Here is a 13,346-nt window from a genome sequence, read left to right as displayed (position 1 = left end):
TTAGCCTTGACATTTTGACTACTGTAGGCTGTTTTTGGAGCTTGATATCTGCCCTTAATTTTCCTAGCAGTTCCCTTTAGAGATATATATACATATGTTACAAGACCATTTAAGTTTCCTGTTATGTGTATAAAGATTTCCAAAAAGAGAATTTCCTCCCGAAAATTTTTTCAAATAATTTTGTTAGATGTCAGTATCTTTTAAATATACGTAAGGTGCAAGATTTTTAAAAGTTGATTATCAAGAGTATTACTGTAATCCTTCTCTTTTCAATATTTTTTTCTATTTATAGCCAATGCTATGAAGTTTTGCCTACATGTCTATTGTATAAAGTAAATCAAATACATTGTACTCAGGTGATAAGACCATCTTGCTCAAGATTAGCAAAGGTTGTTTTGGTAGATCTTACAGTTTATCTTCTATTCTATATTGTACAGAATCTCATTTCTGTTTCATTTTTCAATACTTCTATTTGATTATTTCACACTATTAAACCTTCTTGTATTCACATCATCGTTTCAAAGTAAATATATTTTCTCTTAGATCAAAATATAATTTCCTTTGATCATGTGTTCACTGCAGCCCCTGTAATACATGTGCTCATCCTTATTTTGCACAATCAAGAATTCGTCCTGTTCATTCCCTCTATCATACAGATTTGTAGCTCCACAGTTCTATAATTTAAAGAAAAATCTGTCACTCTGCTTGAAGTGTATGTCATACATTGTATCTTGATGCTAACTCAGTGTTCATAAAGCAATAAATTGTTAATGTTCTAATTTACTGAGTTGCTTTAGCATTTCCTGTCTTTTCATATCATATCTGCTGCATTTGGTAATTGGTTTAGGAACATATGCTATCTCTCTCTCTCTGGTATCCTTGCTGAAGCATTGCATTGTACTTTATCTGAACTCAATGGATATTGTCAAAATGACCACTTATTTCATTTTAATGATATGCTTGGTCTTCTACTCCTTATTACTACTGGCAGCGATGCTGAAAATGATATCTGTTTTGTTTAACTACCATCCTCGAGGGGGTCATTATTAGAAATATGTCAGGACATTTTTCCTTTTTTTTTTTATCTGAAATTTGAAATACTGAGATAGAATTTGTAATAGTATTGTTCATTTTGCCTTCAAATTATAGAGTGACATGGTTTTAAAGTTTTTAGAGATAAGCTCATAGAGCAATTTGAATTTTTGAAGTTATCTTTTCAGTGTCTCATGTAAAAACAAATCTTTTTCTGAACCAAATAGAATTACAGCAGTGTCATTTGGAATCATATTATCTTTACAGTATTGAGTAGTCATCAGACGTAATCAGTGATCTGCACAAGAATGTCAAAGTGATATTAACAAAGATGTTATTCTGTGTGAAATTATTTTGTTTCCTGCTCCTTATCCACCTTTATGACCAAGAGTGACAATAACCCAAGTGATTTGATTATAAACCAATTTGTTTTACCTTTTGTCCCATGATTGCAGAGAGAAGAGCTGACTATGGACCAGTCCAGTCCAATCGTTGAGGCAGAAGTTGAGAGAACCATGTCTGCAACCAGTTCTGATGATGTGTTTGCCACCCAGGATCAGGAACAAGAGAACAACAGCGATGAGAATGGTTTGGGGGTGGAGAAGGTGAATGGATACAGTCATGGCAATGATGATGACAAAGATCCATCAGAGTCCCAGAATCCTGTCATGAGAGTAGCCAGAACAGAGCACAAGAGACTTGGTAGAGTGGGCTCAGAGCTGGCTGCAGAATTTGAAGCATTTGTCAGCACACAGACATTAGACAATGACTCCATGCCATGGGCAGAACAACAGAAGGTGTCTAGTGAACTCATGGGGCTGCAGGAGACCTTCACACAGGAGGAGTTAGCTGCCCTCAAACATTATGCTGGTGGGAGGCGTGTGGAGGTGCTGACCATAGAGAGGCAGTTTGGGGAGAAGCTTGGAATGAGGCTGAACATCCAACGCACACAGTGTGAGGATAGTGTGACACAAAATGTGCAGATCAAGAGTGTCCATGAGGGTGGGGTTGCAGAGAGAGCTACGGGAGGGTCTGGTGGGTTGGCAGCAGGAGATGAGATATTGGCTGTCTCCAACCAGATCCTCAACAATAGGCCTTATCTAGACACTGTCCAAATCCTGTCCAATCTGCCCCTGAAAGTGAAAGTTGTAGTTGCCAGAGCAGAGGAAGAGTCTGAGGATGACGATTCCATGGGACAAAACTCACCGGTGTCTGAGTCCAACTCCAGTGGAAGATCCAGCTATGAGGAGACAAAATGGGGGGAAGAGGACATCTGGAAGAGGATAGAGAATACAAACATGGATTCAGTTCTCGGAGTCTATCTCAGTCCTAGAAGTGCCAGCTTGCAGATCAATGATAAAAATGGGCATACTTGGAGTGATAAAAGTGAGGAAATCTGGCAAAAAGTAGAAGGAAAGCAAAATGTTGATGCTTTAAACAAAAAGGAGAACATTAAGGTGAACTTTGTGAGTGATGTCAAAAGTCTCCCAGCTTCACATCTCTCTCCAAATTCCAAAAAGCACAAATCACACTTAAGATTCAGCAGTAGGAGCCCAAGTCCTCGTACTCCTGCCATGGCTGATGACACATTGTCCAGAGATAGTTCCCCAACAGTCTCATTCTCTCTCGATCTCACTGATGAAAATGAAGAGGACTTGGAGGACTTGCTGATGTTGGAAACGGAACCACTGAGTGAACAAGAAGGAGAAGATATTGATGCAAGGGAGGGGGATACCCAGAAGTCTGTTTACTACACACCTCAAGAGACACCAATCACAACTAATCTTAAGTACATGAAGTCATTGAAAGTGGATCTTGATGATAGCTTGTATCAGACACCAAGTGAGAATTTTGGATCTAAGGATACTGTTGATGAAGGCCTTGAGGCAAACGATCCTCCTGTTACAGATATTGATGACTTGATAGCATCAGATGATGGTTACATGGAAACCGAAGAATCCGAGTTGCCAAACAAGTCAGAAATCTTGCCAAAATCTGAATCAATCAGCCTGAAAAAGGATTCCAAAGTAGAACAAACTGTGAAAAAGGCTGACAGAGATCCTTTTGTAAATGAAGCAAAAGGGATAGTAAAGTCATCACCTGTGATCTCATCATCAAAGCCAAAGAGTGAAAATATTGTTTCTAAAGTCACAGCTCCAGTTTTGTCTACAAGCCCACCTACCTTGAAGACCACCTCTCCAAAGTCATACCCTAGTGATTCATCATCTTCTTCACCATCATCAGCTGAGAGCAGCCCTAGGAGCTCACCTGATCAGTTAACCACTCCAGCAGTCTCTGTGGTCAAGAGAGACAAGGCTCATTTGACTCCTGTTTCCCGCAGATTCAGGTCTTCAAGGGTCGACAAAGACGTTTTCAAGCAGAGAAGAAATATGTTTGAAGCAGCAAGCAAAGATGCTTCCCCACTACCATCTGTGCAAACAAAACCAAAACTTCCCACCAAGCCTGAAACAGCATCTAGATGGGTATCAAAAGCTAATTCCAGTGCCCATCAATCAAAGACACACAAAGAGCAAACAAATGGCAATAAGTCCTCTGATATCAACTCATCTACATCAGTGATTCCAAAGCAAAATGAGACATCATCTTCTAAGCAGGAGGCTTTGCAGGTGAAACCAAATCTTCCAAAACCTGACAGCCCTAAAGGTGGGAAAGAGCATGAGGAGTTTGGAGCAGACATTCGTGCCATGTCTAGTCTTGCTTCTAGCATGGAACATCTAAATGAAACAAAGTCAACCACTGATTCTTCAAATCCTCTGGCTTCCACTGTAGACGATATCTTTGCATCTGCTATGAATGATGCTCTGCAGGACACATCTTCTGAGGTTGTCTGTCTTGGTTCTGAGGCTAGTCATGCAGAGTTTAACGTCAGCAACGACTCCAAGATGGATATGCCGGTGATGAGACCACCTACTGGATTCAGAGATGACTCATTCATTGAGCCTTCCCAGTCTCAACTGCCAGAACTTGACAGCGATGAGGAGGGTGATGACTGTCCTGACATGGCTTGTGTCAGTGACACAGAGGAAGAGACACCAAGCCCAAGCAGAGATACAGGGAGCAGGGACAATATGGATTGCCAACCTAACTGGGATCATAGAAAGGGAACTGTCATCAAAGTTGTGTCTCCAGTTGTAGCTAGGAGTAAAATTAGCCAAAATCTGTCTGGTCAGAAGAAACTGATAAAAGCTGAAGCACTCTCCTTTACTTCTGATGATTCCAGTGCAGATGAGACGGAGAATGGGCAAAGGAAGCTTTCAGCATCAGTGGTGATGTCATCTAGGATGCAGCCAGAGACTGTCAAGGAGGTCACCTCTTCAGTCACATCCAGTGAACAAGCTTTCCAGGGTCAGGGTTATTCAGGGTCCGAAGCAAGTGACAGTCCAAGGAGCAATGGAGAACACACTGATTCTGTAGCCAGTGATGAAACCCCAATGTCCCCGAGGCTACCTCCAGATGGAGATGAATTTCCTGAACAGATTCCAAATTGTCCAAGTTCATCATCCCAAAATAATGCTGACATTTCAACTAAAGATAGCATAGACAAAACATTGATTCCAGCTGTTGAAAAGCTGAAAAGTCTGACAGTCAGTACAGATTCATCTGTTACAGCTGGTGCAGGCAACTCAGTTTCAGGTGGAAAGCCATCCCTCCCCAAAAAGCCAAATTTGACCAAGCTGAATCTGTCTTCCAAATCACAAAGTCCTCCAGTATCACCAGTTTCTCCAACAGCAAAAATGTCCCTTGCGTCCTTGTCATCCCAGACTCAGAGCAAGCCTCAACCTACGTTTTTCAAAGATGTGAAATTGAAATCTACTCCAAAGAAGAATAACGATGATGTATTCACATCACCACGTACTAGTCCAAAGCTCGGAAGTCCAAAATTAGGTTTGTCTAGGTGGGGCTCACGAGACAAATCAGATGGTGATGATGATATTGTGGCCAAGAGAGGAGCAATGTTTGGGGAAGTCATTAAGAGAAGGACATCATCTTCATCGTCGTCTACTGCCTCATCACCACCACCCACACCACAGAGAACCCCCTCACCCATCCATGCTCCTCGCAGCAGGGTAGAGCCAGTCAAAAAAGCTGATTTGGAAAGATTTGTTCAAAAGCCAAACAAAACAGACTCCAGTAAGGCCAAAGACTCATCAGTGAGGGAGGAATCAAGGATTCCACCTGCTGCTGAGAAACCTCACAGCAAAAGGTTACTTCAACCAGATAAGGTGACATTTGATGACATTGACATGCAGCTGAAGGAGGGTAAAGTTAAATCAGACAAGGAGAACACTGAGACTTCGCCCTCAGATGAACCATCAGTCAGTCTTAGGAAGACAAGCCGGTCCAAGTATGCTAATACAGACTCCTTCAATGATGGATCAGACAATGAGCTGGATGGCAGTGAGGATCCAAGTACAGAAGGCCAGGATCAAGCCTCTTATGCATGTTCAATGACCACTGAATCAGAAGGAAGTGGGGATGATGTTTTTATGCCTGCAAAGTCTGAAGGACCAGCTTCACTGAATGAAAAAAGTGTTAATGTACAAAAGACCAAGGTTCTGGGACTTGGTAGTGTGGAAAGTACTGGACGAACAAGGAGCGCAGCCCCTCCATTAAAACCAAGCCCTACAATGAAACCATCGATTCTGGATACTATGAATACAGTATCCTCTTCTTCTCAAAGACTGAAAGGTCTGTCGGTCCCAAAGAAACTCTCAGCTTCTACCTCACCAGTAGGTGCAGCGGCACCTGCTAGCACATCAAAATTTGGTATTCCTTTGTTGTCTAGCACCAAGACAGCACCAATGCTTCTTTCTACCAAAGCTGCCCCAGGAGCAGCCAACAATACAACCTCTGCTGGAAGTGAGCTCAGGTCAAAATTAGTGGCTAAAAAGTTCTCGTGGGAAACGGGGAAGGAAAAAGGAGCCACAAATGATCAGAAACCAACTGGGCTGGTTTCGCCAAATGTGAGCAGAACAACAGCTGACCTAAAGTCAAGTTTGGAAACTAGCCCAAAGAAGACCACTGGACAGTATAACACTACTAGCCGGGCAGCCATGTCAACATCACTTTCAAGACTCAGAGAAGAGCTGAAGTCTGCTGCGTCAAGAAAGGAAAACTCAGGCACGCAGCCTATTACAAGCTCTGGTGCTGCCAGTCAAGAGAAGGCGGACATCAATAGCAATGTGAAAGAGAGTATGTCAAAGCCTAAATTGCCAACCAAACCTGTGCTAACACGCAGGAACCCAATGGATAAAACAGTGTCAAAGATCAGTAAAAGAGTATCGTTTGAGGGTGATGATGCTCTAAACATTGTCCCAGGCTCCAAGTCAGATATTTCAAAGCAAGGCAAGACTAAAGACCCAGGTGAAGATGTCATCATACCTCAAAAAGCAAGTTCTGTATCCATGCCCAAGACATCAGGAGCATCTTCAGGCAAGAGTAAGGATGACAAAAATGCTCCTTCAATACCTTCTTCAAGTCCTCATAAACCGGAAGCACCAGTGAAAAGTACCCTCCTCAGTAAGCCAGACTCTCTACCTCTGAAACTGTCCTCCAACACCTCTGGCCATACTGTGCAGACTTCTGTGAAGCCACCAGTGCCAAGTACCAGGCCTCCGCTGGTCACCCGCTCACCAAGAACCACCTTGGCCAAACCTACAACCCCAATATTTGTAAGTGATGCTGACATCGAGGATGATGATGATGATGATGATGATGAAGAGGAGACTCTTAATGACAGGGACAGTGATGATGAGGTTGTGTCTCCTCCTGCTTTGCCCAAGATGCCACCACCACCACCATCACCATCAAGGATGAAGAGTCCTGTCTATCATGATGTCTCAGCAGATATCCTCAGTAGCCTTGATCCAGAGGAGGGTGTACTGGAGATAAGGGTGAGTTTATGTTCCTCATCATTTTCATGTCTTTCTTTGCCTTTGTATTCATGAGGTCTTCTTACATTATACATGAAGCTTATCTCTTTGGAGATGGCATGCATGGAGTCAGGAGGGATTGTTTTCCCTTCAAGATGTGGCATTTTCAATAAAAGTAACAAAATAAAGACAACTTTCCGAAAGAAACTGGACACTTGTTTTCAAAAGACATTACTACTTAAAATTTCAGTGCATAATCTGTCGCAAAGTCTTACAATATTCACCCCAAAAAATGTCTCTTTACTACATTTTTGCAGCAATTACAGCAAATGACATTCTTAAAAAAAATCTGAAGTATAACTGATTTTCAATGAAAAGCTGTGTAATACATGATAGAATGATCACAGTCCGTTTGTAGATTCAAAAATAGTTCTCATTGTCTTCTATGCCATAGCAATATTAGGAGTACTGACTTGATGCCGGTCATTTGATGAAGATGTTTTGAAGTACCAAGGGACCCATGCTGGATGATTTATTGAATTTCATGCACTTTCAATGATATGATACTTTTCTGTCATTGTCTTTGCCATAGCAACTTCTCTGAGAATAGATTCTCAAATATTGTCAGAAATTTTCTGTCTAATCCTCAGGAACACAAAGCAAAACAAAAATGTTTTGAAAACTGAGCAAAGAAAACAAGAGAGAGAGAGAGAGTGTGTGTGTGTGCCCCCATGGAGCTTTTGAGATACACTCAATAGAAAGAGAAATCCGTGGTGTGCCTCAATTGTTGACCTGGATTAAATTATCAGTGAGCCCTCTGTTGGCTAGTTGATGTGGATGCCAAATGTGAGTCATGAAACTAAATTTGTGGCATGAAGCTTTTCCCACGGGCAATTCGATGCATTGTGTAGACAAACCTTTTGCGTGCATTTTACTTCTGTGAATCTTGGCTCCTTGCAAACCCCCCCCCCCCAATTTGTGAAAGTTTCATGCACGTGAAAAAGTTTCAAAGACTGTCAATGGAGAGAAAGGGAGTGGCAATCAGAGGATGAGGAGTGGGAGGAAAGAGAGATTGGGATCATGCTTGTGGATAGAAGTTGTACGTAGGAGTAAGCAATAGTCTCCTTGATTACTGATGTAGACATAAGGGCAGTGAGCCCTCTGTAGGCAGAATTTTAAAATGGCTCTCTATGCCATCTACAAGACAAAACAACATTAAGTATGAAATACTATGGACACAAGCATTCATAAGGTATTGTTCTGCTTTGTAATCTTTGTGGTTGTTACGTATGTTGGTTTGTCTGTCTGTCTGTTTGTTTGTCTGTTTGTTTGTTTGATCAAACAATGATGACATAGTGCACAGTTTGTCAAACAAGCAAGAGGAATGTCACTTCCCTTTGTCCCATGGATAGTTTCTTCCCACCCAGATATTCTGAATATGGGCATCAAAAGTGGTATGATGGGAAAAGGCCAATTATAAAACACATGTGTAACTTCTTTCTTTGGAATGAATACCACAATTCAACTTTAGAAAGTAACAAGTTCAACTTGGAAAATCGTTATAACTCGACATGATTTGATATCAACATTTGATGTACACACTGTATTAGTCATGAGCCTGGAATTGCATTATACCTTGAACTAAGACTAAATAGACTCAAACTGTGATACTTCTAAACCAGAAAGCCTTTTTCTATATTCTCTCCTTTTCTTTTTAAGCTTACACCTTCAAATAGTTTTATACAGCGCACACGCACACACACACACACACACACACACATACACACTGCTTGTCAAAAAACAAGAATACAATTGAACTTTTTGCATTGATAACTTTCAAAATAAACAATCTAAATGCTGTTTCAGGACATGAACCTCCAACTTATTACCTACATCTTGCAGAAGAGTCCATTCAATTTAGGTCAGTGATCACAGAGAAATGTGGATCTTTGTAAACCGTGTCATGGGTCTGTTTCTTCCAAGTTAAGTATTTGGATACTTTTGGCATCCATATGAATGAAAATCTTTTGCTCACAACTGACAGGGCAATTAACTAATGAATTCAAATTCTTTGCATAATGTTGTATACCAACATGTAGATAAGTAAATGTGTAAATATGTAATATTATTGTTAATAATCATCTTGATGAAAAAAGAAAGAAAAAGATAACAATCTTTCAAGAGTTAATAATGTGATATCTTTCTTTATTCATTCATTTTCACACCCTACCAATGTTTGCTAAACTCAGAAATCTGCTTCCTTTTTATATATTTCATTTCTAATTTTAGGAAGTATTAGTTGCAAATGAAAAGAAACAGTCACTTTTTCAAAGAAGATATTTTTGTGCAAGAACACAATTGACAACTTCACAGTTTTAAGGCGTAAACACAATGGACAGCACATCTCATTACAAAACTTGGAATGAAGGGACTTCTGACATGCTCTAGATACAAAGACCCTATTTCTCTGTGACCACTGATGCAAATCAGGTTGGGTTTTCTGTAAGATGTAAATAAGAAGTTGTAGCTTCATACCCTGAAATTCCTTTTTGCCAATTTGATTGATTTGCTGTTTCTGAAGTTACTTTTGCCAAAAGTTAGATTGTAATTTTGTTAGGTTTTTTTTTTTTTTTTTTTTTTTGGGGGGGGCATACACTGTCATGATAGAAACAATGTGGTGGAGGCTGTGATATTTATTGTTGTTGCTGACCTTCGCGGGTTGGTATTTTATTCATTCATTTCCTGTACTTGATAAGTTGTACAAAACATGACATGAATAGCTTCTGTATTCATATTCTTTTCCATTGTGTGATTATTTCCAAGAGACATTTATTATTATGATCATTTGTCATCAGGATGCGGCAGGGATTTAATCATCCTGGCTAAACATGTTTTCAGACCTTTCAGAAAATTCTCAATTTTGTGGTCGATGCTGTTATGTCAAATGAAGTCATCTATCATCAGATAGTTTTGTTTATAATGCATTTGATTCATTTGTAACTTGTTTTGACAGAGGTGTTTCAGTTTTGGGCACAGTGCAATTTCATAAGAAATAAGAACAGATGATTTTAAAGTAACAAGCAAATATACTATTTTAGATATATGTGAAATGATATTGGAAAAACAAAATGTTCAGCTGCAATTCTATGGAGAGAATGCGTACAGGTATAAACACCAGAAGTCATATTTGCACCTTAAATCCCTTACTTTATGGAATTGGAAGAGTCATGTAATAATCCTATGGGATTACAATATACATGTAGAGTAGGAGATACATTAGGTTGAAAAGGCTGATACAATCTTACAACATTAACAGGGACAAATACACCTCAGTTGAATTTGAAAGACCTGGGCCCTGTTATATGAAGAGTTGCAATTGATTGTGTAGTTGATTTCCATTATAAGTCTGTGATAGCCTGTGTGGTAAGGGAATTCATAATCGATTATATCGTTTGATAGATAGGTAGCACAGGGATATCACACAATAGAAAGGTTGGCCCAGCTCCGGTTTATTAGAAAATCCCCATAACGAATTGTGTACAGCTTTTATCACTGATCTCTATGAAAGTACAAACACAGCGGAAGAACCTCAATTAGAGTTGAACATTACTAATGGAGGTGCACACTGATTTTGATTTTGATTTTGATTTTCATTATTTACCGTAATTATACACTGTATCTATTTTTTTTTTGTATGTTTGTACTTGTATTTTGGTATTTTGGTATTATTCTGGTATAGATATTAATTTTTCTGGTAAACTGTGCGCCTTATAAATGTATTGTATTATTATTATTATTATTATTACTAATGAGGATATGCTTTGATGCACATATTCGCTGGTGGGCAATTCTTTTCTAGCAGGCCTTTGGTAGTCTTGGTTTTCGAATGTAACTCAGTTCACTGTTAATAAAGCAATACATGTGTGTCTTTCATCCATTATAAGTGGAGTGTCTAATGGGCCATAGAAATCAACAGAATATTAAAACCACAATGCTTTCAATTGCAATCTTATCACCACAAAACTGAATCTTCCTTGTGAAGTAAGTCTGGACTTGTCGCATGTTGTTTGGGTGTGCAAGTTGTATACATGTACCTTGATACTAGTATTTGAATGACAGCAAGAAGGGCATAAACCTTGTGTACAGTGTACATTCATTCCACTCATAATCTTACATGAGTGAGTGCTTTAAAGGAATAAAATTGTGGTAATATCTTACTGACTTTTTAAAATCTAAGTGAATGAACATCTATGGTTGTTTCACACTCGGATTGGGGGGGGGGGGGTAATCAAGAAGAGTACTGTTTTAGTTTTTTTTTAATTTCCAAAATAAAGGTAATAGTAACCATCTGAAAATACCAATGATTATTATATGGTCACCACTGTAAGGATGTCATGTCACTTTCACATTAAGAAAAAAGAAATGATTGAGCATAGCTTACACCTAGGGGAAACTAATATGCAGTTGCTCCTTGCAATTGCTACCCTTGTGCTAGCTATACCAAAAAAACTGGAGAAAGTCCCCCCCCCCCTTTACTATGTTATAGAGACAACTTTCTCTCTCTATCTCTTCTCATCACATGATGAGAGGGTTGAAGATAAAGGTGATGACCTCATCACATCTGGTATTCCTACCAACCCTCAGAAGGCTCGGCCAGTCTCATAAAGACATTCCCAGACTGGTATCCCATCCTCCAGCCACCAATAGGATGAAATGGGATAGATATAGCTTTGACTGTGGGAGATGAGATTCGTACATGTCACACATGTTTGCTCAAGTGTTGATTGATACAGTCATCAACTAGGAATACGATCTCTTATACTGCAGAACTCTATGAATGGATGAGAAGGGGGTAGGGTGGGGTTGGTCTCTTCCAGGGGAATGGAATGTTACATGGCATCCTCCTACATCATCCCCTAGCAATGCAATAACATCCTCCAGGAATAGTGCTTGCATCACTTGATACCAAGCCATGGATGGAGATGAAGAAGAGAGATGGAGAATTTCTTGTGTATGCTGTCATGGTTTGAGATGTTGGCTCAGAGACAGACTGAGATGAAACTTGATGTCTAGTTTCTTCATGGAATCATTGCTGGTAAAATAGATTCTCCATGAGAAGACTGGATGTTTAATGTCATTTTGCTGGAGTACGTGCTTAGCATATAGGGGATCATATCTGCATCACCGAAGTCAATGTGTGACCTGTGCCCTCTATGTTCATGTCTTCAAGTCATCCTGGTAATGCTTGGGAGTTAGTCGTTTGCTGCAACGCGTGGAGAATATGCACTCGTGAAAAATATTTCCATCACCATTGATGCCTTCCCTGCTTTGTGAATATACCTTTTTATTCATTGCTGCCAGGAAGAATATCTTTATCGTGTATGTAGCAAACATCCCTTCTACAGTCTAGAGATGTGATGGGGAAAAAATTGCCTTTTGTGGATACAAATGAATCAGGCATCAATTGTGAAACTTCACAGAAGATACAAGGATGTTATTTAATATGCTCTTGTGTTGGTAGACTTCACAAGTCAAACTTGAAAATGTGATAACAGGAAGTCTTGAAGAGAGGCTACCATTACTGTCCATCAAAGTACAGATAGAGGATGCTAATTTCCCTATATTGAATTAATTCTTGAGAGAAACCCCTAGTATACATCTCATGTAGCAATACCTGAAGCTAGCTCTCCATCCTGTGTTAAGACTAATGTGGAGGCAGATTACACGTCCCAGGAAGGTGTGTCTCTTGTCAAGAAATAAATCTTTGAGATTATCTGGATGAGTACATCACCCTAAAGGCACAGATTGTGACATCATGCATACAGGTTTACTGGTGAGTGCATTCCAAGAAACCCCTCCCTTGCTCCCTCCATATATCCCTCAGTTCAAAACTTCTACCTGGTTTTGCATGCTGTCTTAGGCTGCGTTAGATATCATCTTTCCCATGTTTGAAACAATTTTCAATACCCATTATTAAAACATGTTTGCAAAAGCCTTTCAGATTGCCTCTCTTTGAGTTGTTGCATTTGTCATCTCTATCACTAGTCAAGAGGAAGGCCTTGTCATTGCACACCTCCATTGCACTGTTTGACTCGAGGAGCAGGGATCATGTAGTTGGCGTGAGTAGGTCCAGCCTGTAAACATGTATCAAAATGCTTTTGCATTTATCATCTTCACAGAAACGCATTTCTGGCTCAAATGTGTTTGAGATCGCACTTTTTTTGGCATTTCAGAAAGGCATTTCTAACCCCCAAATCAAAACAGCTTTACGTTTATCATCTGTCCGAATTGCCCTGAAAGTTGCTTGGAAAAAGCGAGTTGACAAAAGTACCCATAGAGGCTCCTTTGAAGCTCAGATGATTACCAACAATGCCAAGCATTAATTGTAGCCAGTATTAATTGGCTTCTTATCAGTATCAG

General features: G+C 39.8%; 1 protein-coding gene across 1 annotated transcript in view; it reads left to right on the top strand.

Annotated features, from left to right (window-relative positions):
• Positions 1-6,126: 6,126 nt before the first annotated feature.
• The window catches only part of LOC139722357 (multiple PDZ domain protein-like), a 42,814-nt gene continuing 35,594 nt past the window's right edge, over positions 6,127-13,346 (top strand). Inside the window, exon 1 of the mRNA XM_071633665.1 lies at positions 6,127-6,947. Coding sequence (XP_071489766.1) covers positions 6,249-6,947 — 699 coding nt within the window. The 5' untranslated portion in view covers positions 6,127-6,248. The remainder of the gene's footprint in view (positions 6,948-13,346) is intronic.

Source organism: Diadema antillarum, unplaced genomic scaffold, assembly GCF_040938485.1.
Source record: "Diadema antillarum isolate AM-2024a unplaced genomic scaffold, OU_Dant_1.0 scf00000163, whole genome shotgun sequence".
Classification (NCBI taxonomy): Eukaryota; Metazoa; Echinodermata; class Echinoidea; order Diadematoida; family Diadematidae; genus Diadema; species Diadema antillarum.
The sequence above is the reverse complement of the archived record's forward strand: the minus strand, read 5'-3'. Positions and strand labels throughout refer to the sequence as shown.